This window comes from Coregonus clupeaformis, unplaced genomic scaffold, assembly GCF_020615455.1.
Source record: "Coregonus clupeaformis isolate EN_2021a unplaced genomic scaffold, ASM2061545v1 scaf1698, whole genome shotgun sequence".
In the NCBI taxonomy this organism is placed as follows: domain Eukaryota; kingdom Metazoa; phylum Chordata; class Actinopteri; order Salmoniformes; family Salmonidae; genus Coregonus; species Coregonus clupeaformis.
Window position 1 is genome coordinate 14706 of NW_025535152.1, and position 27795 is coordinate 42500.

The 27795-nt window shown below is 48.4% G+C and overlaps 1 protein-coding gene across 1 annotated transcript in view; it reads right to left on the minus strand.

Moving 5' to 3' along the window:
* Positions 1-20864: 20864 nt before the first annotated feature.
* LOC121543912 (lysine-specific demethylase RSBN1L-like) overlaps positions 20865-27795 on the minus strand; it is a 22918-nt gene continuing 15987 nt past the window's right edge. Inside the window, exon 3 of the mRNA XM_045218630.1 lies at positions 20865-21703. Within this exon, the coding sequence (XP_045074565.1) occupies positions 20880-21703 (824 nt within the window). The 3' untranslated portion in view covers positions 20865-20879. The remainder of the gene's footprint in view (positions 21704-27795) is intronic.

A 27795-nucleotide genomic window follows, 5' to 3' on the forward strand; every position in this document is an offset into this window, starting at 1 on the left:
ATGGCCACCTGTTGTCTTGTTGTGAGGTAAACTCTCCCCTCTGGTGATGGCCACCTGTTGTTTTGTTGGGAGGTAAACTCTCCCCTCTGGTGATGGCCACCTGTTGTCTTGTTGTGAGGTAAACTCTCCCCTCTGGTGATGGCCACCTGTTGTCTTGTTGTGAGGTAAACTCTCCCCTCTGGTGATGGCCACCTGTTGTCTTGTTGTGAGGTAAACTCTCCCCTCTGGTGATGGCCACCTGTTGTCTTGTTGTGAGGTAAACTCTCCCCTCTGGTGATGGCCACCTGTTGTCTTGTTGTGAGGTAAACTCTCCCCTCTGGTGATGGCCACCTGTTGTTTTGTTGGGAGGTAAACTCTCCCCTCTGGTGATGGCCACCTGTTGTCTTGTTGGGAGGTAAACTCTCCCCTCTGGTGATGGCCACCTGTTGTCTTGTTGGGAGGTAAACTCTCCCCTCTGGTGATGGCCACCTGTTGTCTTGTTGGGAGGTAAACTCTCCCCTCTGGTGATGGCCACCTGTTGTTTTGTTGCGAGGTAAACTCTCCCCTCTGTAATACTAAGACGAGGTGGCCATCACCAAACATTCAAACAAGTTACAACAGAGAAGTGTTCTGGACAGATGGCACTGCATTTTCCAGATGGCTGTACAGTCAGTGGTCCTGACTGTCTCGCTCTCTCACCCTCTTTTCTTCCGTCTCGCTCTCTCTCGCTATTCTTGGCAGGACTGAGGGCTAAATAACTCCCATGTCTGGGTGTGCAGCTGTGCTGTGTGAAAGGAGGGAAGGAGAGAGAGGGAGCTGAGCTCCATACTGCCTTCCACTTGTCTGGGCTGACAGATCCTCTAGGCCAGGGGTATCAAACATACGGCCTGTGGGATGGATGCGGCCCGAGAGCACCCGGGTTGTTTGAGTAAAACATTTATTAATTTTTTTTGTGGAAAAACAGACTCAATCGATAATAGACCTAAATTTATAGTCTCATCACTCTGTCCAGTGTGCTAACAGTCATCAAACCGAAAGCTAGACAGTCCGGGAGCATTGGAAATTCAAAAAGCGATGGATAGAGGACTTTTTTTGGCAAATTTTGACGCCGTGGAAATACAATCAATTTTAAGCCCTCCGGACCTCGGCGAAAACTGAATTCAGCCCGCTGGGCAAAATGAGTTTAGGCTCTGGGTCCACCACCCTATAGAGAGCGACAGGACATCTTCAAAGCCAGCTAAAGACACCTGATCAAACACAACCAGTGAATTGTTTCTTCCATGAAGAGGAGCAGAGTAAAACACAGCTAGACGACAGCTACACCTGCTAAGTAGTACCTCACCACATCCCTTATCTTGTCAGTATGATTACAGGGAGGACGTGATAACAGCTTATCAGCATATTACAAACATCAGATAGTCCGATGATAATTTACCACACAGCCGTGGTCCAAATCCTGACTGCAGGCTGATAAGTCCTTTTTAATTGAACCTTTATTTTACCAGGTGGCCAAACTGCCTTTTTTTGAAAGGTAGACCTGGTCATTTTGGAGGTGGTAATTTTGGAGTTGGTCGTTTTGGAGGTGGTAATTTTGGAGTTGATCGTTTTGGAGGTGGTAATTTTGGAGTTGGTCGTTTTGGACGTGGTCGTTTTGGACGTGGTCGTTTTGGGAGCTGCACAACTCTAGCTATAGACAGTAAATATAATCTAAGTGCTTTGGGACACTGATCCCAAAAACTAACAACATATCCAGATATCAATAATGAACACACCAGTCAACTCACAGGTGTTATGTACTAGTCATCTGTGTTAAATGTCATGTTCCTGTCAACAGCGTTTAATAACATTAAATCAATATCATAACAGAGGTTGGTTGTATCCCTGAGAGGACAGGGGAAATACCTCCCCATGTCTACCACTATTATCCAGGATCCTGCTGCTGTGAAGCCAACAAGTCCTCTCCTCTCTCCTGGTCACTGTTAGTTAACATCCTAGTACAAGTCCTCTCCTCTCTCCTCGGCACTGTTAGTTAACATCCTAGTACAAGTCCTCTCCTCTCTCCTGGTCACTGTTAGTTAACATCCTAGTACAAGTCCTCTCCTCTCTCCTGGGCACTGTTAGTTAACATCCTAGTACAAGTCCTCTCCATCGGTACTGTTAGTTAACATCCTAGTACAAGTCCTCTCTCCTGGTCACTGTTAGTTAACATCATAGTACAAGTCCTCTCCTCTCTCCTCGGCACTGTTAGTTAACATCCTAGTACAAGTCCTCTCCATCGGTACTGTTAGTTAACATCCTAGTACAAGTCCTCTCCTCTCTCCTGGTCACTGTTAGTTAACATCCTAGTACAAGTCCTCTCCTCTCTCCTCGGCACTGTTAGTTAACATCCTAGTACAAGTCCTCTCCTCTCTCCTCGGCACTGTTAGTTAACATCCTAGTTCAAGTCCTCTCCTCTCTCCTGGTCACTGTTAGTTAACATCCTAGTACAAGTCCTCTCCTCTCTCCTGGGCACTGTTAGTTAACATCCTAGTACAAGTCCTCTCCTCTCTCCTGGGCACTGTTAGTTAACATCCTAGTACAAGTCCTCTCCTCTCTCCTCGGCACTGTTAGTTAACATCCTAGTACAAGTCCTCTCCTCTCTCCTGGGCACTGTTAGTTAACATCCTAGTACAAGTCCTCTCCTCTCTCCTGGGCACTGTTAGTTAACATCCTAGTACAAGTCCTATCCTCTCTCCTGGGCACTGTTAGTTAACATCCTAGTACAAGTCCTCTCCATCGGTACTGTTAGTTAACATCGTAGCCTATGGGATACCAGAAGCATTAATAGGCTTTATAATAACTTTATTAATAACTTATCACGTGTGTGTGTGTGTGTATATAAGCTTCTAAATGCTTTATACATAGTTTATTAATGCATGGAAGTTGTTAGCCTACTGCATTACTGCAGATAATAAATAGTGTTATGTAGGTACACGTTCCACCCAGTTGGAGGAAATGAATGGGCCAAGGGCACAGTCACCAGAGTGGGAGAAATACAGGTGTAGACCTTACAGTGAAATGCTTACTTACAAGCCCTTAACCAACTATGCAGTTTTTTTGCAACCAGTCAGGATGCTCTCAATGATGCAGCTGTATAACTTTTTGAGGTTCTGAGGACCCATGCCAAATATTTTTAGTCTCCTGAGTGGGAATAGGCGTTGTCGTGCCCTCTTCACGACTGTCTTGGTGTGTTTGGACCATGATAGTTCGTTGGTGATGTGGACACCAAGGAACTCGAAGCTCTCAACCTGTTCCACTACAGCCCCGTCGATGAGAATGGGGGCGTGCTCAGTCCTCTTTTCTTTCCTGTAGTCCACAATCATCTCCTTTGTCTTGATCACGTTGAGGGAGAGGTTGTTGTGGCAATTATTCCAATTCACAACTCCAAAGACCCAGCAGGTCACCGTAGTACTAAAGGAACACAGACACTACACAATGTGTGCGCACACACCCACCCATCCCCTTGGAGTGGATTATAAGGACATTCATATTCTGACTGACACTTTAAGCACAGAGAGAAAGTGATTACATTCTCCACAAAACAAGAACAGACAGAATACTCCAAAAGGTCAAGTGAAGGAAATGACATGGCATGTTTCTCCAATAGCAGCCTAGCATAGCATCATCATCATCTGCAGTCAGTGCTTGCAACGAGCGCTAGACCACCCAACCATCCCCACAACAACGTCCCCACAACGTTTCCTTTTTTCAAAACGCTCTATTTTCAGGGATAAAAACGCTTGTTGCTAGGAAACTCGGGGTAGGTGAGCGAACAAGCGCTCGAGCTAGAGGGGGAGAGAGAGCGAGAGAGAGAGAGAGAGAGACAGAGAGAGAGAGAGAGAGAGACAGAGAGAGAGAGAGAGACAGAGAGAGAGAGAGAGAGACAGAGAGAGAGAGAGAGAGAGAGAGACAGAGAGAGAGAGAGAGACAGAGAGAGAGAGACGAGAGAGAGAGAGAGAGAGAGAGAGAGAGAGAGACAGAGAGAGAGAGAGAGAGAGAGAGAGAGAGACAGAGAGAGAGAGAGAGAGAGACAGAGACAGAGACAGAGAGAGAGAGCGAGAGAGAGAGAGAGAGAGAGAGAGAGAGAGAGAGAGAGAGAGAGAGAGAGACAGAGAGAGAGAGAGAGAGAGAGAGACAGAGACAGAGAGAGAGAGAGAGACAGAGAGAGAGACAGAGAGAGAGAGAGAGAGAGAGAGAGAGAGAGAGAGAGAGAGAGAGAGAGAGAGAGAGACAGAGAGAGAGAGAGACAGAGAGAGACAGAGAGAGACAGAGAGAGAGAGAGAGAGACAGAGAGAGAGAGACAGAGAGAGAGAGAGAGAGAGACAGAGAGAGACAGACAGAGACAGAGAGACAGAGAGAGAGAGAGACAGAGAGAGAGAGAGAGACAGAGAGACACAGAGAGAGAGAGAGAGAGAGAGAGAGAGAGAGAGAGAGAGAGAGAGAGAGAGAGAGAGAGAGAGAGAGAGAGAGAGAGAGAGAGAGAGAGAGAGAGAGAGAGAGAGAGCAGAGAGAGAGAGAGAGAGAGAGACAGAGAGAGAGAGAGAGACAGAGACAGAGACAGAGACAGAGACAGAGACAGAGACAGAGACAGAGACAGAGACAGAGAGAGAGAGACAGAGAGAGAGAGAGAGAGAGAGAGAGAGAGAGAGAGAGAGAGAGAGAGAGAGAGAGAGAGAGAGAGAGAGAGAGAGAGAGAGAGAGAGACAGAGATAGAGAGAGACAGAGAGAGAGAGAGAGAGACAGAGAGAGCTACTCTGTGTCTAAAAGGAGTAATCCAGGGAGACACTTCATATCCAGTGATCAGTACCACCTTCTGCAGGTCTCACCGCCCCACAGCCATTAGAAAAGCTTCACCGCTATTGACACGGTTCAGCTGTAGACCCACTCTACTGTACACAGCCATAGAACAGTTCAGCTGTAGACCCACTCTACTGTACACAGCCATAGAACAGTTCAGCTGTAGACCCACTCTACTGTACACAGCCATAGAACAGTTCAGCTGTAGACCCACTCTACTGTACACAGCCAAAGAACAGTTCAGCTGTAGACCCACTCTACTGTACACAGCCATAGAACAGTCCAGCTGTAGACCCACTCTACTGTACACAGCCATAGAACAGTTCAGCTGTAGACCCACTCTACTGTACACAGCCATAGAACAGTCCAGCTGTAGACCCACTCTACTGTACACAGCCATAGAACAGTTCAGCTGTAGACCCACTCTACTGTACACAGCCATAGAACAGTTCAGCTGTAGACCCACTCTACTGTACACAGCCATAGAACAGTTCAGCTGTAGACCCACTCTACTGTACACAGCCATAGAACAGTTCAGCTGTAGACCCACTCTACTGTACACAGCCATAGAACAGTTCAGCTGTAGACCCACTCTACTGTACACAGCCATAGAACAGTTCAGCTGTAGACCCACTCTACTGTACACAGCCATAGAACAGTTCAGCTGTAGACCCACTCTACTGTACACAGCCATAGAACAGTTCAGCTGTAGACCCACTCTACTGTACACAGCCATAGAACAGTTCAGCTGTAGACCCACTCTACTGTACACAGCCATAGAACAGTTCAGCTGTAGACCCACTCTACTGTACACAGCCATAGAACAGTTCAGCTGTAGACCCACTCTACTGTACACAGCCATAGAACAGTTCAGCTGTAGACCCACTCTACTGTACACAGCCATAGAACAGTTCAGCTGTAGACCCACTCTACTGTACACAGCCATAGAACAGTCCAGCTGTAGACCCACTCTACTGTACACAGCCATAGAACAGTTCAGCTGTAGACCCACTCTACTGTACACAGCCATAGAACAGTTCAGCTGTAGACCCACTCTACTGTACACAGCCATAGAACAGTTCAGCTGTAGACCCACTCTACTGTACACAGCCATAGAACAGTTCAGCTGTAGACCCACTCTACTGTACACAGCCATAGAACAGTTAAGCTTCTGACTGACAGGGGGACTGTTGGAAAATCACAGCCATAGAACAGTTAAGCTACAGTACACCGATAGAACGGCCCTGGAGTCTTCAAACACTGACAGCCGACCTGAGTATTAATGTAATGTATGTAAGCATATGTAATGACTGTATGTTCTTCATGTAAATGCATCCTTCCCCTTTCCCTTGAAGTAACCTAATCTCTGATCTAACACGACTGGACTACCATCGACAACAATATAGTAGTAGTGTATAGTTAAGCAATGGGGGAGGGTGTTGGTGGTATATGGCCAATATACCACAGCTAAGGGCTATTCGTATACACAACGCAACGTGTCTGGATACAGCCCTTAGCCGTGGTATATTGGCCATATACCACCAACCCCAGAGGTGCCTTATGGTATATGAGACCGTATACCACGGGTATGACAAAACATTTATTTTTACTTCTGTAATTACGTTGGTAACCACTAACTAGACTGGTTACCAACGTAATTACAGAAGTAAAAATACATGTTTTGTCATACCCGTGGTATACGGTCTCATATACCATGGCTTTCAGCCAATCAGCATTCAAGTCTATCCCCTCCTCAAGAAACCAACACTTGACTCATCGGATGTCAAAAACCACAGACCTGTATCCCTTCTTTCTTTTCTTTCCAAAACACTTGAGCGTGCCGTCTCTGGTCAACTTTCTTGTCATCTCTCTCAGAATGATCTTCCTGACCCTAACCAGTCAGGCTTCAAGATGGCTCACTCAACTGAGACTGCTCTTCTCTGTGTCACGGAGGCTCTCCGCACTGCCAAAGCTGACTCTCTCTCCTCTGTTCTCATCCTCCTAGATCTATCTGCTGCCTTCGACACCGTGAACCATCATATCCTCCTCTACACCCTCTTAGGGCTGGGCGTCTCAGGCTCTGCACACTCTTGGATTGCATCTTACCTGGCAGGCAGCTCCTACCAGGTGACATGGAGAGGATCTGTGTCTGCACCACGCACTCTCACTACTGGTGTTCCCCAGGGCTCGGTTCTAGGCCCTCTCCTCTTCTCTCTATACACCAAGTCACTCGGCTCCGTCATCTCCTCACATGGTCTCTCCTATCATTGCTATGCCGATGACACTCAACTACTTTTCTCCTTCCCCCTTCTGACACCCAGGTGGCGACACGCATCTCTGTGTTCTTGGCTGATATCTCAACTTGGATGTCGGCCCACCACCTCAAGCTCGACAAGACGGAGCTGCTCTTCCTCCCGAGGAAGGCCTGCCTGCTCAATGACCTCTCCATCATGGTTGACAACGCCACAGTGTCGCCTTCCCAGAGTGCAAAGAACCTGACCTTGTTGTGACCCTGGACAACACCTTGTTGCTCTCTGCAAACATCAAATCAGTGACTCACTCCTGTAGGTTCATGCTCGACAACATCCGTAGAGTACGACCCTACCTCACACAGGAAGCTGTGCAGTTCCTAATCCAGGCACATGTAAATCTCCCGTCTAGACCACTGCAACTCTCGGTTGGCTGGGCTCCCCGCTTGTGCCATCAAACCCCTGCAACTTATCCAGAACACTGCAGCCCTCCTGGTTTTCAACCTTCCCAAGTTCTCTCATGTCACCCCACTCCTCTGCACACTCCACTGGCTCCCAGTTGAAGCTCGCATCTGCTAAATGACTAAAATGTCAAATGTATTGTGTCAGATCAGTTAGGCCTATTACTTGAATAAATCAATAATACAAATTAATGCATTTTATTGATTGAGCGCTTGAAAGAAGTCAGGAAGCAGTTCTAAAGTATCCAGTGAAAGCTGTGATTGTCTTCTCGTCCCCACGGTGAAGGGGTGTGTGTATAGTATATGTATTGGGAAGAGGCAGATGGCTGAGCAGCAGAGACCTGATGGGACATTGATCTGTAGAAGCTTCTGGCTGAGGGAAACAGCCACACAGAGACAGACACACGTGAATGGCTACATACATAGAGACGCACACATGTAAACTAATATACAGAGTGTACTCACTTTCATGTACTTAATGTACACAAAAACACATGTGAGCATTTGCACACACTTGCACCATACAGACACACACTCCTCAAGGGCTGATGAAGGAGAGCCGTTTGTAGCTATAGATGTACCCTCACCTGCACCCTACTGACACTAACTAGACTAGTGGAGAGAGAAAGACGGGGTCCACTAACTAGTGAAGACAGACAGATGGGGTCCACTAACTAGTGGCGAGAGACAGACGGGATCCACTAACTAGTGGCGAGAGACAGACGGGGACCACTAACTAGTGGCGAGAGACAGACAGGGTCCACTAACTAGTGGCGAGAGACAGACAGGGCCCACTAACTAGTGGAGAGAGACAGACGGGGACCACTAACTAGTGAAGAGAGACAGACGGGGTCCACTAACTAGTGGCGAGAGACAGACGGGGTCCACTAACTAGTGGCGAGAGACAGACGGGGTCCACTGACTAGTGGAGAGAGACAGACGGGGTCCACTGACTAGTGGCGAGAGAGACAGGCTCCACTGACTAGTGAAGAGAGACAGACGGGGTCCACTAACTAGTGGAGAGAGAGACAGACGGGGTCCACTAACTAGTGGAGAGAGAGACAGACGGGGTCCACTAACAAGTGGAGAGCGAGACAGACGGGGTCCACTAACTAGTGGAGAGAGACAGACGGGGTCCACTAACTAGTGGAGAGAGAGACAGACGGGGTCCACTAACTAGTGAAGAGAGACAGACGGGGTCCACTAACTAGTGGAGAGAGACAGACGGGGTCCACTAACTAGTGGAGAGAGACAGACGGGGACCACTAACTAGTGGCGAGAGACAGACGGGGTCCACTAACTAGTGGAGAGAGAGACAGACGGGGTCCACTAACTAGTGGAGAGAGACAGACGGGGTCCACTAACTAGTGGAGAGAGAGACAGACGGGGTCCACTGACTAGTGAAGAGAGACAGACGGGGTCCACTGACTAGTGAAGAGAGACAGACGGGGTCCACTAACTAGTGGAGAGAGAGACAGACGGGGTCCACTAACTAGTGGAGAGAGAGACAGACGGGGTCCACTAACAAGTGGAGAGAGAGACAGACGGGGTCCACTAACTAGTGGAGAGAGACAGACGGGGTCCACTAACTAGTGGAGAGAGAGACAGACGGGGTCCACTAACTAGTGAAGAGAGACAGACGGGGTCCACTAACTAGTGGAGAGAGACAGACGGGGTCCACTAACTAGTGGAGAGAGACAGACGGGGACCACTAACTAGTGGCGAGAGACAGACGGGGTCCACTAACTAGTGGAGAGAGAGACAGACGGGGTCCACTAACTAGTGGAGAGAGACAGACGGGGTCCACTAACTAGTGGAGAGAGAGACAGACGGGGTCCACTAACTAGTGGAGAGAGACAGACGGGGTCCACTAACTAGTGGAGAGAGACAGACTGGGTCCACTAACTAGTGGAGAGAGACAGACTGGGTCCACTAACTAGTGGAGAGAGACAGACTGGGTCCACTAACTAGTGGAGAGAGACAGACTGGGTCCACTAACTAGTGGAGAGAGACAGACGGGGTCCACTAACTAGTGGAGAGAGACAGACGGGGTCCACTAACTAGTGGAGAGAGACAGACGGGGTCCACTAACTAGTGGAGACAGACAGACGGGGTCCACTAACTAGTGGAGAGAGACAGACGGGGTCCACTAACTAGTGGAGAGAGACAGACGGGGTCCACTAACTAGTGGAGACAGACAGACGGGGTCCACTAACTAGTGGAGAGAGACAGACGGGGTCCACTAACTAGTGGAGAGAGACAGACGGGTCCACTAACTAGTGGGAGACAGACAGACGGGGTCCACTAACTAGTGGAGAGAGACAGACGGGGTCCACTAACTAGTGGAGACAGACAGACGGGGTCCACTAACTAGTGGAGAGAGACAGACGGGGTCCACTAACTAGTGGAGAGAGACAGACGGGGTCCACTAACTAGTGGAGACAGACAGACGGGGTCCACTAACTAGTGGAGAGAGACAGACGGGGTCCACTAACTAGTGAAGAGAGACAGACGGGGTCCACTAACTAGTGGAGAGAGACAGACGGGGTCCACTAACTAGTGAAGAGAGACAGACGGGGTCCACTAACTAGTGGAGAGAGACAGACGGGGTCCACTAACTAGTGGAGAGAGACAGACGGGGTCCACTAACTAGTGGAGAGAGACAGACGGGGTCCACTAACTAGTGGAGAGAGACAGACAGGGTCCACTAACTAGTGGAGAGAGACAGACGGGGTCCACTAACTAGTGAAGAGAGACAGACGGGGTCCACTAACTAGTGGAGAGAGACAGACGGGGTCCACTAACTAGTGGAGAGAGACAGACGGGGTCCACTAACTAGTGGAGAGAGACAGACGGGGTCCACTAACTAGTGGAGAGAGACAGACAGGGTCCACTAACTAGTGGAGAGAGACAGACGGGGTCCACTAACTAGTGGAGAGAGACAGACGGGGTCCACTAACTAGTGGAGACAGACAGACGGGGTCCACTAACTAGTGGAGAGAGACAGACAGGGTCCACTAACTAGTGGAGAGAGACAGACGGGGTCCACTAACTAGTGGAGAGAGACAGACGGGGTCCACTAACTAGTGGAGACAGACAGACGGGGTCCACTAACTAGTGGAGAGAGACAGACAGGGTCCACTAACTAGTGGAGAGAGACAGACGGGGTCCACTAACTAGTGGAGAGAGACAGGCGGGGTCCACTAACTAGTGGAGAGAGAGAGACAGGGTCCACTAACTAGTGAAGAGAGACAGACGGGGTCCACTAACTAGTGGAGAGAGACAGACGGGGTCCACTAACTAGTGGAGAGAGAGACAGGGTCCACATACCCTGATGAATGGAGAAGGCTACCTCTCAGCATCTGGGCCTGTCCTCATTCACAAAACGTCTCATGAGCGCTGATCTAGGATCAGGTCCCCCCCATATCATCTTATTCATTATGATCTATTATCTAATATGGAAAACTAGTGTCTCAGAGTAGGAGTGCTGAGCTAAGATCAGTTTTCCCTTTTAAAATCATAATGAATAAGATGTTATGGACAGGGGTGAACCTGATCCTAGATCAGCCCTTCCTCTGAGTTGCTTTATAAATATGAATATGGGGCAACTGGTCTATTAAAAGGCTAAGCTATGGTACGTTATGTAGAGTGTAATTGATTGATTATTGATAAACATGAGTTCAACAGAGCCTGACCAATCGCATAGTGATTAACCTCATGACCTAAAGGTGTATATTATCAAGAGACTAAACGTCTTCCTCTTCTCTTCCAGCTGCACTTCAGCAAGATGACCGGAACAACAAACATTGTTGTTTTCTGTTTTAAAAAAAAGGTATTTCCTTCTGTTCCTAAAGGTCATTACCCAGGTTGTCTCCTGGGAAGCCACCACACACAGTACTGTGTATTACACTGACAACATTCACATATAAACTGTAGGCCTACCAACGACATATAAACTGTAGGCCTACCAACGACATATAAACTGTAGGCCTACCAACGACAAACTGTAGGCCTACCAACGACATATAAACTGTAGGCCTACCAACGACAAACTGTAGGCCTACCAACGACAAACTGTAGGCCTACCAACGACAAACTGTAGGCTTACCAACGACAAACTGTAGGCCTACCAACGACAAACAAACTGTAGGCCTACCAACGACAAACAAACTGTAGGCCTACCAACGACAAACTGTAGGCTTACCAACGACAAACTGTAGGCCTACCAACGACAAACTGTAGGCCTACCAACGACAAACAAACTGTAGGCCTACCAACGACATATAAACTGTAGGCCTACCAACGACATATAAACTGTAGGCCTACCAACGACATATAAACTGTAGGCCTACCAACGACATATAAACTGTAGGCCTACCAACGACATATAAACTGTAGGCCTACCAACGACATATAAACTGTAGGCCTACCAACGACATATAAACTGTAGGCCTACCAACGACATATAAACTGTAGGCCTACCAACGACATATAAACTGTAGGCCTACCAACGACATATAAACTGTAGGCCTACCAACGACATATAAACTGTAGGCCTACCAACGTGTGAAACAGTATACACCAGAAATGTAGGGGCTTAATTGGGGCCTTCCTTAATAGTCTAGAGTGGCCTCCTCTCCTTGCCTCCTTAATAGTCTAGAGTGGCCTCCTCTCCTTGTCTCCTTAATAGTCTAGAGTGGCCTCCTCTCCTTGACTCCTTAATAGTCGAGTGCCCTCCTCTCCTTGTCTCCTTAATAGTCTAGAGTGGCCTCCTCTCCTTGTCTCCTTAATAGTCTAGAGTGGCCTCCTCTCCTTGCCTCCTTAATAGTCTAGAGTGGCCTCCTCTCCTTGACTCCTTAATAGTCGAGTGGCCTCCTCTCCTTGTCTCCTTAATAGTCTAGAGTGGCCTCCTCTCCTTGTCTCCTTAATAGTCTAGAGTGGCCTCCTCTCCTTGTCTCCTTAATAGTCTAGAGTGGCCTCCTCTCCTTGACTCCTTAATAGTCGAGTGGCCTCCTCTCCTTGTCTCCTTAATAGTCTAGAGTGGCCTCCTCTCCTTGCCTCCTTGATAGTCTAGAGTGGCCTCCTCTCCTTGACTCCTTAATAGTCGAGTGGCCTCCTCTCCTTGTCTCCTTAATAGTCTAGAGTGGCCTCCTCTCCTTGTCTCCTTAATAGTCTAGAGTGGCCTCCTCTCCTTGCCTCCTTAATAGTCTAGAGTGGCCTCCTCTCCTTGACTCCTTAATAGTCTCGAGTGGCCTCCTCTCCTTGTCTCCTTAATAGTCTAAAGTGGCCTCCTCTCCTTGTCTCCTTAATAGTTTAGAGTGGCCTCCTCTCCTTGTCTCCTTAATAGTCTAGAGTGGCCTCCTCTCCTTGACTCCTTAATAGTCGAGTGGCCTCCTCTCCTTGTCTCCTTAATAGTTTAGAGTGGTCTCCTCTATTGCCTCCTTAATAGTCTAGAGTGGCCTCCTCTCCTTGCCTCCTTAATAGTCTAGAGTGGCCTCCTCTCCTTGCCTCCTTAATAGTTTAGAGTGGTCTCCTCTCCTTGCCTCCTTAATAGTCTAGAGTGGCCTCCTCTCCTTGCCTCCTTAATAGTTTAGAGTGGTCTCCTCTCCTTGCCTCCTTAATAGTCTAGAGTGGCCTCCTCTCCTTGTCTCCTTGATAGTCTAGAGTGGCCTCCTCTCCTTGACTCCTTAATAGTCGAGTGGCCTCCTCTCCTTGTCTCCTTAATAGTCTAGAGTGGCCTCCTCTCCTTGACTCCTTAATAGTCGAGTGGCCTCCTCTCCTTGCCTCCTTAATAGTCTAGAGTGGCCTCCTCTCCTTGTCTCCTTAATAGTCTAGAGTGGCCTCCTCTCCTTGCCTCCTTAATAGTCTAGAGTGGCCTCCTCTCCTTGACTCCTTAATAGTCGAGTGCCCTCCTCTCCTTGTCTCCTTAATAGTCTAGAGTGGCCTCCTCTCCTTGTCTCCTTAATAGTTTAGAGTGGCCTCCTCTCCTTGTCTCCTTAATAGTCTAGAGTGGCCTCCTCTCCTTGACTCCTTAATAGTCGAGTGGCCTCCTCTCCTTGTCTCCTTAATAGTATAGAGTGGCCTCCTCTCCTTGCCTCCTTGATAGTCTAGAGTGGCCTCCTCTCCTTGACTCCTTAATAGTCGAGTGGCCTCCTCTCCTTGTCTCCTTAATAGTCGAGTGGCCTCCTCTCCTTGTCTCCTTAATAGTCTAGAGTGGCCTCCTCTCCTTGCCTCCTTGATAGTCTAGAGTGGCCTCCTCTCCTTGACTCCTTAATAGTCGAGTGGCCTCCTCTCCTTGTCTCCTTAATAGTCTAGAGTGGCCTCCTCTCCTTGCCTCCTTAATAGTCTAGAGTGGCCTCATCTCCTTGACTCCTTAATAGTCGAGTGGCCTCCTCTCCTTGTCTCCTTAATAGTCTAGAGTGGCCTCCTCTCCTTGTCTCCTTAATAGTTTAGAGTGGCCTCCTCTCCTTGCCTCCTTAATAGTCTAGAGTGGCCTCCTCTCCTTGACTCCTTAATAGTCGAGTGGCCTCCTCTCCTTGCCTCCTTAATAGTCTAGAGTGGCCTCCTCTCCTTGCCTCCTTGATAGTCTAGAGTGGCCTCCTCTCCTCGTCTCCTTAATAGTTGAGTGGCCTCCTCTCCTTGTCTCCTTAATAGTCTAGAGTGGCCTCCTCTCCTTGCCTCCTTAATAGTTTAGAGTGGTCTCCTCTATTGCCTCCTTAATAGTCTAGAGTGGCCTCCTCTCCTTGCCTCCTTAATAGTCTAGGGTGGCCTCCTCTCCTTGCCTCCTTAATAGTTTAGAGTGGTCTCCTCTCCTTGCCTCCTTAATAGTCTAGAGTGGCCTCCTCTCCTTGTCTCCTTAATAGTCTAGAGTGGCCTCCTCTCCTTGCCTCCTTAATAGTCTAGAGTGGCCTCCTCTCCTTGCCTCCTTAATAGTATAGAGTGGTCTCCTCTCCTTGCCTCCTTAATAGTCTAGAGTGGCCTCCACTCCTTGCCTCCTTAATAGTCTAGAGTGGCCTCCTCTCCTTGCCTCCTTAATAGTCTAGAGTGGCCTCCTCTCCTTGATAGTCTAGAGTGCCCTCCTCTCCTTGTCTCCTTAATAGTCTAGAGTGGCCTCCTCTCCTTGTCTCCTTAATAGTCTAGAGTGGCCTCCACTCCTTGCCTCCTTAATAGTCTAGAGTGGCCTCCTCTCCTTGCCTCCTTTCCTTCCTTCAGGAATGATCTGACAGAACCTGAACCTACGGAGGTTTCTGGTGTGGGTGGGGAGCTACCAGTACCACACACAGTGCATACATTATTCTGCAAATGTGTGCATAGTATCCCTGCTACACCAGACAGTGTGAAATATCATACTCCAGAAATGTAGGGTCTTCTTTGGTCCCTTTCCTTTGATTTCCCTTTAAAGAGCGATGCTTACATTGGCCTCTCATTTAATTCCCTCCCTGGTTTTATTTGACCTCCTCCCTCGTTCCTTTCCCTCTATTAGCAGGGCTGTGTGTGTAGCAGCGCGGCTCTCCACAGCCCTGGCTGGGAGATAATCAGTCTCTTTGTGGAGACACTTCAGTGCACTCCTGCATGTGGAAATGGAAGCAAACAGCTGTTCCTCACAGAGAAGACATCCTCCCCCCTCTTCCTGCTCCTTCTCACTTGTTCTCTCTCTCTCTCTCTCTCTCTCGCTCTAGCACATACGGGTACAGAGATATGCACGTGAACACAAGCACGTCATAGACAGACACACACAGAGACATTAACCAGTCTAGCTATTAGGGCTGGGACCATTATGGAATTTTGGGAAACCATTGTCATGCAAATGGCCACAGCCATTTTTCTTGAAAAATGTTTTGAGCTTCTATTGATGTATTAAAAATAAGATTTATTAACAAAAATAAATGTATTATTAAGACGTTTATGATGATAATTTTTTTAAGTTCACGGTTATTGACCATAATTGTCAGTTACACGATGACACAGTATTGTGCCAGCCCCCCTATGAATGACTAAATATCTACAGTATCTCCAATGCCCTCTCTCCCAGTGCTCTGGCTCTGTGATGTGTATTGAGCATCATCATAGTAACAAGGTTGTAAAGACATAAATATCTTTCATTCAGTTTGGCTTACAGGCTATTATACAATACAAGTAGTATTGGTGGTATTTTAGTGGCACAAACCAAGAGAAAATAAGTCTTTGTTTTCAGTGTTTTTCATAGTACAATATAGGTCATATAGATTGTATTTGAAGTGTTGCACACACTGGTCTCTGTGTTTACTGTACACTAAGGAGTCTTCATTTGTTGTTTTTCTATAGTACAGTAGGCTATAGAAATCAATGGTTGTTATTTGAAGTGTAGCCCTCACTCATCTCTGTTTACAGTATACTAAAGGAGCAGCTAAGGCAGCAGCAGTGGTCTAAAGGAGCAGCTAAGGCAGCAGCAGTAGTCTAAAGGAGCAGCTAAGGCAGCAGCAGTGGTCTAAAGGAGCAGCTAAGGCAGCAGCAGTGGTCTAAAGGAGCAGCTAAGGCAGCAGCAGTGGTCTAAAGGAGCAGCTAAGGCAGCAGCAGTGGTCTAAAGGAGCAGCTAAGGCAGCAGCAGTGGTCTAAAGGAGCCGCTAAGGCAGCAGCAGTGGTCTAAAGGAGCCGCTAAGGCAGCAGCAGTGGTCTAAAGGAGCAGCTAAGGCAGCAGCAGTGGTCTAAAGGAGCAGCTAAGGCAGCAGCAGTGGTCTAAAGGAGCAGCTAAGGCAGCAGCAGTGGTCTAAAGGAGCAGCTAAGGCAGCAGCAGTGGTCTAAAGGAGCCGCTAAGGCAGCAGCAGTGGTCTAAAGGAGCCGCTAAGGCAGCAGCAGTGGTCTAAAGGAGCAGCTAAGGCAGCAGCAGTGGTCTAAAGGAGCAGCTAAGGCAGCAGCAGTGGTCTAAAGGAGCCGCTAAGGCAGCGGCAGTAGTCTAAAGGAGCAGCTAAGGCAGCAGCAGTGGTCTAAAGGAGCAGCTAAGGCAGCAGCAGTGGTCTAAAGGAGCAGCTAAGGCAGCAGCAGTGGTCTAAAGGAGCCGCTAAGGCAGCAGCAGTGGTCTAAAGGCAATCAGAACATGATGGTGTATAGATAATGATTCAGTTGGCCTGCCTACCGCCCTGCACTTCAGACACGCAGTTCCCATTGGAGACATGCACGCACGCTTACAGACCAACACATTCACACATAAATACATACTGACACTGACAGAGCCATGCGTGGGTTACTAATGCCCTCATCACGTCACTTCCTCCTCTGAGATGGTTCACATCATTAGAGCGTGTAAGGCAGTGACAATTACAGGGCCCGACACACACACACACACACCCAATGAATAATCCAGCGCACGCAGCATCTGTATGAAGGACTGGAGGGATATTGCTGGCGAGGCCGTTTTACTGAGGTCATGTTTCTATTGATGACGATGCCTGTGTGACTGTCTGAGTAAGACAGTGACTGGCTGACTGCTGCTGCTGGAGGATGGAGAGAGAGAGACAGCAGACAGGCAGGTAGTTAGCGTAGCATGTCTGTGAGTAATCTTGACTGCGGGGCTAATTTGACAGGGCCCAGTTGCATAAAACATCTTAAGTGTTCCCCTTAAGGGTTTACCTTAAGGAATAATTTCCCCTTACTTAAGGGAATTGTTTAAGGGTGTTGCATAGAGCCCCTCAAACATTTCATTAGGTAAGGGCATAATATAAGGGTTTTATGGCAGTTTGAAGGCATGCATGGCAGAAAGAGTCTCAGTTACCATGGAGATGACCTGATTCACTGACTGAAAGTCTCAGAGATCACATTTATTTTGGAAGATCACAAAATATATAACTTCTACATTCAAGACTGGAGAAAACATTTTATTCAGAAGATTTTCTTTTAGTTACTTTTTTCTCAACTTGTTTCTATTACTTTCTAATACATCAAGCTAACTTACAGAGTAGGTAGCTAGCTAACCAGCTAGCTTTGTAGCCATGGATTGTGCACCTTACATTGTTTAGCTAAGTAACTAGCTAGCTAGCTAGCTGGTGGATGTTTTCCTTTTGAAACCAGGGCAGAGGAAAGCAACATTCACCTCCACAAATGCTGCTTCCATTGATATCTATACTGCTTAAGGGACCTCATGAGCTCCCTCACATTTTCCAAATGGTCCTCTGTAGCTCAGCTGGTAGAGCACGGCGCTTGTAACGCCAAGGTAGTGGGTTCGATCCCCGGGACCACCCATACACAAAAATGTATGCACGCATGACTGTAAGTCGCTTTGGATAAAAGCGTCTGCTAAATGGCATATTATTATTATTATTATTATTATTATTCCACTTAATTTAAGGGGGAAATTCACCTTAAAATGTTTTGGGCAACTGACTTAAAGTTAAGGAAACTTAAGGAGGAAAATAACTTAAGATGTTTATTGCAACCGGGCCCAAGTCCTCAGTGAAGCTCTCTTTAAAAACGATTAGGCCACCTTGTTTCTGCCAGATCAGCTGCTGCAGAACAATCATTATGAGGACTGGGAGGGACACCAGGAAGTAGGGTCCCTCAGTGGAGGGGACACCAGGAAGTAGGGTCCCTCAGTGGAGGGGACACCAGGAAGTAGGGTCCCTCAGTGGAGGGGACACCAGGAAGTAGGGTCCCTCAGTGGAGGGGACACCAGGAAGTAGGGTCCCTCAGTGGAGGGGACACCAGGAAGTAGGGTCCCTCAGTGGAGGGGACACCAGGTAGTAGGGTCCCTCAGTGGAGGGGACACCAGGAAGTAGGGTCCCTTAGTGGAGGGGACACCAGGTAATAGGGTCCCTCAGTGGAGGGGAGACCAGGTAGTAGGGTCCATCAGTGGAGGGGACACCAGTTAGTAGGGTCCATCAGTGCTAACTCAGAGTCAGTGAGTCTCTTAATGCTACTGTACTAACTCATGGATACTAGGCTGGCTGGGGGACAGTTGTCATAACTAACTCATGGATACTAGGCTGGCTGGGGGACAGTTGTCATAACTAACTCATGGATACTAGGCTGGCTGGGGGACGGTTGTCATAACTAACTCATGGATACTAGGCTGGCTGGGGGACAGTTGTCATAACTAACTCATGGATACTAGGCTGGCTGGGGGACGGTTGTCATAACTAACTCATGGATACTAGGCTGGCTGGGGGACGGCTGTCATAACTAACTCATGGATACTAGGCTGGCTGGGGGACGGTTGTCATAACTAACTCATGGATACTAGGCTGGCTGGGGGACAGTTGTCATAACTAACTCATGGATACTAGGCTGGCTGGGGGACGGTTGTCATAACTAACTCATGGATACTAGGCTGGCTGGGGGACAGTTGTCATAACTAACTCATGGATACTAGGCTGGCTGGGGGACGGTTGTCATAACTAACTCATGGATACTAGGCTGGCTGGGGGACGGCTGTCATAACTAACTCATGGATACTAGGCTGGCTGGGGGACGGTTGTCATAACTAACTCATGGATACTAGGCTGGCTGGGGGACAGTTGTCATAACTAACTCATGGATACTAGGCTGGCTGGGGGACAGCTGTCATAACTAACTCATGGATACTAGGCTGGCTGGGGATGGTTGTCATAACTAACTCATGGATACTAGGCTGGCTGGGGGACAGTTGTCATAACTAACTCATGGATACTAGGGCTGGCAGGGGGACAGTTGTCATAACTAACTCATGGATACTAGGCTGGCTGGGGGACGGTTGTCATAACTAACTCATGGATACTAGGCTGGCTGGGGGACAGTTGTCATAACTAACTCATGGATACTAGGCTGGCTGGGGGACGGTTGTCATAACTAACTCATGGATACTAGGCTGGCTGGGGGACAGTTGTCATAACTAACTCATGGATACTAGGCTGGCTGGGGGACAGTTGTCATAACTAACTCATGGATACTAGGCTGGCTGGGGGACAGTTGTCATAACTAACTCATGGATACTAGGCTGGCTGGGGGACAGTTGTCATAACTAACTCATGGATACTAGGCTGGCTGGGGGACAGTTGTCATAACTAACTCATGGATACTAGGCTGGCTGGGGGACAGTTGTCATAACTAACTCATGGATACTAGGCTGGCTGGGGGACGGTTGTCATAACTAACTCATGGATACTAGGCTGGCTGGGGGACAGTTGTCATAACTAACTCATGGATACTAGGCTGGCTGGGGGACAGTTGTCATAACTAACTCATGGATACTAGGGCTGGCTGGGGGACAGTTGTCATAACTAACTCATGGATACTAGGGCTGGCTGGGGGACAGTTGTCATAACTAACTCATGGATACTAGGCTGGCTGGGGGACAGTTGTCATAACTAACTCATGGATACTAGGCTGGCTGGGGGACAGTTGTCATAACTAACTCATGGATACTAGGGCTGGCTGGGGGACAGTTGTCATAACTAACTCATGGATACTAGGCTGGCTGGGGGACAGCTGTCATAACTTCCAAAATACCAGCCCAGCTCTGTTCCTGAACCAAGCTGAAGGGAGGATGATCCCAAAATATAACCAGACCCAGTGTTCTCCCTCCGCTGCCAAGTTTTGGATTAAATTGCAATTAGTGTATTACATCATAGGGTTCTAAATGTCAAGAGAATGTAGCGATATTTCCAAGTTCTAGAATCAGCCCTTTATTCCATGTTAGAGAACATTCCAAGAGAGAGAGAGGCCTGGGAAAAGACTAGTATTTGATTAGAACTCATTCTACCTTGGCAGCATCTCAAATGGCACCCTATTCCCTATATAGGGCTCTGGTCAAAAGTAGTGCACTAAATAGGGAATAGGGTGCCATTTGGGACAAAGACCTTGAAAGCCTCTGTTCAAGGGCTCCATATTGGATTTTAGTAGAAGCAGGGTGAAAAATGATCTGTTGGTTGTCAGTGGCAGCCTCGCACAGGGAGAGGATATCCCTGATAGCAGCATATCCTGGGCTTTGGAAGAGGCTGTGTGTATCGCAGCATTTCAAATCATTCAAACAGAACAAAACCCTTCAAATAGGACTAGAGACTTGAGCTTACAGCCCTCTCAACATTAAGGGATATTCCTAAAACATTCATAAGTGGATTTCCTTTCACTTCACACAAGCCCTATTATTTCTTTAGCCTTTTCTTGAAGCCTGTAGTTCTGTAGAACCAAGGCCGTGTTATGATTACACAGTCTACTCCAGATTTATTACAACGGACCAGAGGAAAGTGCCTCCTAATGGCCCTCCAACACCACTTCCAGCAGCATCTGGTCTCCCATCCATGGACCGACTAGGACCGACCCTGCTTAGCTTCAGTGGCAAGCCAGCAGTGGGATGCAGGGTGGTATGGAATTACAATATAGTAACAATATAGTAACACATTTAGCATCAAATACTGTTACAAATACAGCAGCCAGCGCTAAAACAAACAAACAGCGTCCTCACCTGATTGTAGAAGTTGAGCATGGTGGTAGTCTCTATGTCCTTCTTCCCCAGGATCTCCATCTTGACCGGCGATGAGGGGAACTTCCAGGAGAAGTAGTCCAAGAAGTCTGGCAGGTAGGAGGCCGCCCCGTGGATGATGCCCATCACGTAGTGAGCGGCCTGGGACGACGGGTCCTCGCTGAAGGCTAGGGTAACAAACTCCTGGGCGAACCGCTGCATCTCCGCTGGAGACAGGGCCGAGAGCTCGCTGGAGTAGCCGTGTGCCACCAGGGCACCGCCGTTGGGTTGTTCCTCTACATGGATGAAACGGGCAAACTCCAGGTTCTCAAAGCCAGGCTGGGGGCACCGTGGCTGGGGCTTGGGGATCTGGGAGGTCTGAAGGGGGGATGTCATGGGGGATGCTGGGTCCCAACTGCTAATGCTACTGCTACTGCTACTACTGCTGCTCCATAGGGGCTTGGAGAGGGACAGAGCTGGAGAGGGGCTGTAGCAGTTCTCCTGTTTGGTGGATGAGGTGGTGGAGGTGTGGTGGACGGGGAGCGGGGGTTTGAACTCTGTGTGGCCGTGGTGGTGGTGTTGTTTGGAGGCCAGGCCTGCGTGGAGCTCAGAGAGGAGACCAGCACACATCGTCTGGCTGGACCTGCTGTACATCTTGGGCCGTTTCCACTTCTCCTTCATTCTCTCTCCCTCTTTGTGCTTCTTCTTCTTTTTCTTCTTCACCTTCTTAATCTGGAGCTCCTCCGAGTTTATTTTGGGTTTCTGCTTGTCTAGAGAGAGCGAGAGAGCGAGAGAGCGAGAGAGCGAGAGAGCGAGAGAGAGAGAGAGAGAGAGAGAGAGAGAGAGAGAGAGTGAGAGAGAGAGAGAGAAAGCGAGAGAGAGAGAAAGCGAGAGAGAGAGAGAAAGCGAGAGAGAGAGAAAGCGAGAGAGAGAAAGCGAGACAGAGAAAGCGAGAGAGAGAGAGAGAGAAAGCGAGAGAGAGAGGAGAGACAGAGACAGAGAGAAAGCGAGAGAGAGAGAGAGAGAGAAAGCGAGAGAGAGAGAAAGCGAGAGAGAGAGAGACAGGGGAAAAAGTGTTAATAAAAAGCATGCATGCAGATTCATTACTACCCAGAGCATGTCTGGAATCTAGACAATCATTACTACCCAGAGCATGTCTGGAATCTAGACAATCATTACTACCCAGAGCATGTCTGGAATCTAGAGAATCAATGATGAGCAGAGGAGAAGAGAGGAGGAGAGGAGGCTCTGGTTGAGGTGTTACTGTAGCCCTAAACCCATGGGAACAACTACTGCCATCAATACATTAACACTTTCATTAGCCTTGTATTATTACCGTGGTCCCAACTATAGGCCTATGTGCTTCAGCCAACTCCTGACTATTGACACATGGCATGATTATATTACCACTCAAAAGGAGCAACACAATTGGGCTTACAATTAGACACAGAGGACAATTCTGATTAATTATTTTTGATTGAATTGCAGTAACAAGAGAGCTTGGACACTGCTGTTGGAAAGCTGTAATAAACTGGATTCAGTGGAGTGGCTAAAGAGATCAGTACAGTGTGTATTATTTTGGTTTGGCAGTCCAGGGGGTGGAACAGGGAAGGGCAGTAGCAGTCCAGGGGGTGGAACAGGGAAGAGCAGTAGCAGTCCAGGGGGTGGAACAGGGAAGGGCAGTAGCAGTCCAGGGGGTGGAACAGGGAAGAGCAGTAGCAGTCCAGGGGGTGGAACAGGGAAGAGCAGTAGCAGTCCAGGGGGTGGAACAGGGAAGAGCAGTAGCAGTCCAGGGGGTGGAACAGGGAAGGGAAGTAGCAGTCCAGGAGGTGAAACAGGGAAGAGCAGTAGCAGTCCAGGAGGTGAAACAGGGAAGGGCAGTAGCAGTCCAGGAGGTGGAACAGGGAAGGGCAGTAGCAGTCCAGGGGGTGGAACAGGAAGAGCAGTAGCAGTCCAGGGGGTGGAACAGGAAGGGCAGTAGCACACAGTCCAGGGGGTGGAACAGGAAGGGCAGTAGCACACAGTCCAGGGGGTGGAACAGGAAGGGCAGTAGCAGCCCAGGAGGTGGAACAGGAAGAGCAGTAGCAGTCCAGGGGGTGGAACAGGAAGGGCAGTAGCAGTCCAGGGGGTGGAACAGGAAGAGCAGTAGCAGTCCAGGGGGTGGAACAGGAAGGGCAGTAGCACACAGTCCAGGGGGTGGAACACGGAAGGGCAGTAGCAGTCCAGGGGGTGGAACAGGAAGGGCAGTAGCAGTCCAGGGGGTGGAACAGGAAGAGCAGTAGCAGTCCAGGGGGTGGAACAGGAAGGGCAGTAGCAGTCCAGGGGGTGGAACAGGAAGGGCAGTAGCAGCCCAGGAGGTGGAACAGGAAGAGCAGTAGCAGTCCAGGGGGTGGAACAGGAAGGGCAGTAGCAGCCCAGGAGGTGGAACAGGAAGAGCAGTAGCAGTCCAGGAGGTGGAACAGGGAAGGGCAGTAGGACACAGTCCAGGGGGTGGAACAGGAAGGGCAGTAGCAGTCCAGGAGGTGGAACAGGAAGGGCAGTAGCAGTCCAGGGGGTGGAACAGGAAGGGCAGTAGCAGTCCAGGGGGTGAAACAGGGAAGGGCAGTAGCAGTCCAGGGGGTGGAACAGGAAGGGCAGTAGCAGTCCAGGGGGTGGAACAGGAAGGGCAGTAGCAGTATAGCAGAATGCATCCCAAATGGCACCATAATCCCTGTTTAGTGCACTACTTTTGACCATGGCCCATTGGGCCAGATTGTGCCATTTGGGACACAGACACACATCCAATTCAGAGGCAGAGCTACTGTAGGTGGGGCCGTTTGGCATCTCATCAGAACTAGAAAACAGAGTACTGTCTAATATTTCAGATCGCCTGCCAAATGACATGGTGTTACCTGCCTGCTGCTACCTGTGGGAAGCAGCTCTTTACGAGCAGACAAAATAAACAGCCTAATACGTGATATCCATGCTCTGCTCTCTTCTCTTTCATCTACATGTACAAAACTCATTTAGAAGACGCTCTTATCCAGAGCGACTTACAGTTAGTGAGTGCATAATATATATATATCAAATCAAATCAAATTTCAAATCAAATCAAATTTTATTGGTCACATGCGCCGAATACAACAGGTGCAGACATTACAGTGAAATGCTTACTTACAGCCCTTAACCAACAGTGCATTTATTTTAAACAAAAAAAGTAAGAATAAAACAACAACTAAAAAGTGTTGAGAAAAAAAGAGCAGAAGTAAAATAAAGTGACAGTAGGGAGGCTATATATACAGTAAAATAAAGTGACAGTAGGGAGGCTATATATACAGGGGGGTACCGTTGCATAGTCAATGTGCGGGGGCACCGGCTAGTTGAGGTAGTTGAGGTAATATGTACATGTGGGTAGAGTTAAAGTGACTATGCATAAATACTTAACAGAGTAGCAGCAGCGTAAAAAGGATGGGGTGGGGGGGCAGTGCAAATATTCCGGGTAGCCATGATTAGCTGTTCAGGAGTCTTATGGCTTGGGGGTAGAAGCTGTTGAGAAGTCTTTTGGACCTAGACTTGGCACTCCGGTACCGCTTGCCGTGCGGTAGCAGAGAGAACAGTCTATGACTAGGGTGGCTGGAGTCTTTGACAATTTTGAGGGCCTTCCTCTGACACCGCCTGGTATAGAGGTCCTGGATGGCAGGGAGCTTTGCCCCAGTGATGTACTGGGCCGTACGCACTACCCTCTGTAGTGCCTTGCGGTCAGAGGCCAAGCAGTTGCCATACCAGGCGGTGATGCAACCAGTCAGGATGCTCTCGATGGAGCAGCTGTAGAAATTTTTTGAGGATCTGAGGACCCATGCCAAATCTTTTTAGTCTCCTGAGGGGGAATAGGCTTTGTCGTGCCCTCTTCACGACTGTCTTGGTGTGTTTGGACCATGATAGTTCGTTGGTGATGTGGACACCAAGGAACTTGAAGCTCTCAACCTGTTCCACTACAGCCCCGTCGATGAGAATGGGGGCGTGCTCAGTCCTCTTTTTTTTTCCTGTAGTCCACAATCATCTCCTTTGTCTTGGTCACGTTGAGGGAGAGGTTGTTGTCCTGGCACCACACGGCCAGATCTCTGACCTCCTCCCTATAGGCTGTCTCATCGTTGTGGTGATCAGGCCTACCACTGTTGTGTCGTCGGCAAACTTAATGATGGTGTTGGAGTCGTGCCTGGCCATGCAGTCATGGGTGAACAGAGAGTACAGGAGGGGACTGAGCACGCACCCCTGAGGGGCCCCCGTGTTGAGGATCAGTGTGGCAGATGTGTTGTTACCTACCCTTACCACCTGGGGGCGGCCCGTCAGGAAGTCCAGGATCCAGTTGCAGAGGGAGGTGTTTAGTCCCAGGATCCTTAGCTTAGTGATGAGCTTAGAGGGCACTATGGTGTTGAATGCTGAGCTGTAGTCAATGAATAGCATTCTCACGTAGGTGTTCCTCTTGTCCAGGTGGGAAAGGGCAGTGTGGAGTGCGATAGAGATTGCATCATCTGTGGATCTGTTGGGGCGGTATGCAAATTGGAGTGGGTCTAGAGTTTCTGGGATAATGGTGTTGATGTGAGCCATGACCAGTCTTTCAAAGCACTTCATGGCTACAGACGTCAGTGCTACGGGTCGGTAGTCATTTAGGCAGGTTATCTTAGAGTTCTTGGGCACGGGGACTATGGTGGTCTGCTTGAAACATGTTGGTATTACAGACTCAGTCAGGGACATGTTGAAAATGTCAGTGAAGACACTTGCCAGTTGGTCAGCACATGCTCGGAGTACACGTCCTGGTAATCCGTCTGGCCCTGCGGCCTTGTGAATGTTGACCTGCTTAAAAGTCTTACTCACATCGGCTACGGAGAGCGTGATCACATAGTCGTCCGGAGCAGCTGGTGCTCTCATGCATGCTTCAGTGTTGCTTGCCTCGAAGCGAGCATAGAAGTGGTTTAGCCTCGTCTGGTAGGCTTGTGTCACTGGGCAGCTCGCGGCTGTGCTTCCCTTTGTAGTCTGTAATAGTTTTCAAGCCCTGCCACATCCGACGAGCGTCAGAGCCAGTGTAGTATGATTCAATCTTAGACCTGTATTGACTCTTTGCCTGTTTGATGGTTCGTCGGAGGTCATAGCGGGATTTCTTATAAGCGTCCGGGTTAGAGTCCCGTTCCTTGAAAGCGGCAGCTCTACCCTTTAGCTCAGTGCGGATGTTTCCTGTAATCCATGGCTTCTGGTTGGGGTATGTACGTACGGTCACTGTGGGGACGACATCATCGATGCACTTATTGATGAAGCCAGTGACTGATGTGGTGTACTCCTCAATGCTGTCTGAAGAATCCCGGAACATGTTCCAGTCTGTGCTAGCAAAACAGTCCTGTAGCTTAGCATCTGCGTCATCTATATATATATATATTTCTTTTTATACTTTCTATTAATGTTTTATATTTAAATAATTGTGGCTGCTTTTCAGAAATGACATCCAGGTTATGACTAGAAAAATAACAAAGACAAGGAATAAAATAAATAAAACACTGAGCATTCGAGTGAAAATGTTACCGGCTGTCATTTAGCAAACTATTAATAACACATTTACAAAAGGAAATAAGTATTGATCCATTTTGGAAAGTCCACACATCAGAACTCGTGACAGGAGAAAAAATAAAAAATAAATATTTGTTTAAATCAATAGTTCCATATTGCGATATGGACGACATTATATATATACTTTGACTCCAAGTATCGATGTGATTATTTTTATTTATTATTAAAGCTGTAGGCCTACCTGCGCCAAAACACAGATATTTTTCATCCTATAGCTTTTCTCCATCTTCTTTTTAAATAGTGAGTAAACATGTTTTCAGCACTTTTATTTCTATGACTGATCAAAAATCATTGTCTCATGCTCTCTCTTGTCTCTCTGCATCAGACATATAGTGAGCAATATGCTTGGAACATCAAATCGCAATAAAATCACAGTATCGAATCGCAATAAAAATAGAATTGAGAGAGTCGCAATACATCCAGTATATCGGCACCTAAGTATCGTGATAACATTTTTACATTTACATTTTAGTCATTTAGCAGACGCTCTTATCCAGAGCGACTTACAGTTAGTGAGTGCATACATTTTTATTTTGTATACTGGAATCGAACCCACAACCCTGGCGTTGCAAACGCCATGCTCTACCAACTGAGCTACATCCCCTGCCGGCCATTCCCTCCCCTACCCTGGACGACGCTGGGCCAATTGTGCGCCGCCCCATGGGTCTCCCGGTCGCGGCCGGCTACGACAGAGCCTGGATTCGAACCAGGATCTCTAGTGGCACAGCTAGCACTGCGATGCAGTGCCTTAGACCACTGCGCCACTCGGGAGGACGATAACATAGTATCGTGATAACATAGTATCGTGATAACATAGTATCGTGATAACATAGTATCGTGATAACATAGTATCGTGAGGTCACCGGCAATTCAAACATTGAGTCACATTTGAAAAAGAGTGAAAATATGCTGGTTGTGTGTGGACGGACATTTCACTACACACGTCAACAAAAATACCCAGCCATAAGATCCAGTCCGGCTGCCCTTTAAATGTTGACAGACAAACAGCACAGCTAAAGTCCTGGGGTTGTTTGTCTGGTTGTCTCATCCCTGTCACAAACACCCTGCCAGTCCTGCCATGCCCAAACATTCCCAAACACAATTCAAACCCCACTGTCTCCCACTCCTCTATGACATTATAATAGAACAACAACAACCACCCAGGCTGGCCACTGGTTAATTTCTTCCCCTGGGGACTTATCAGAGCAGGGTCATGTCTGTCTGCGATACATGTGATGCCGATGGTTCTATCTATACACATGTG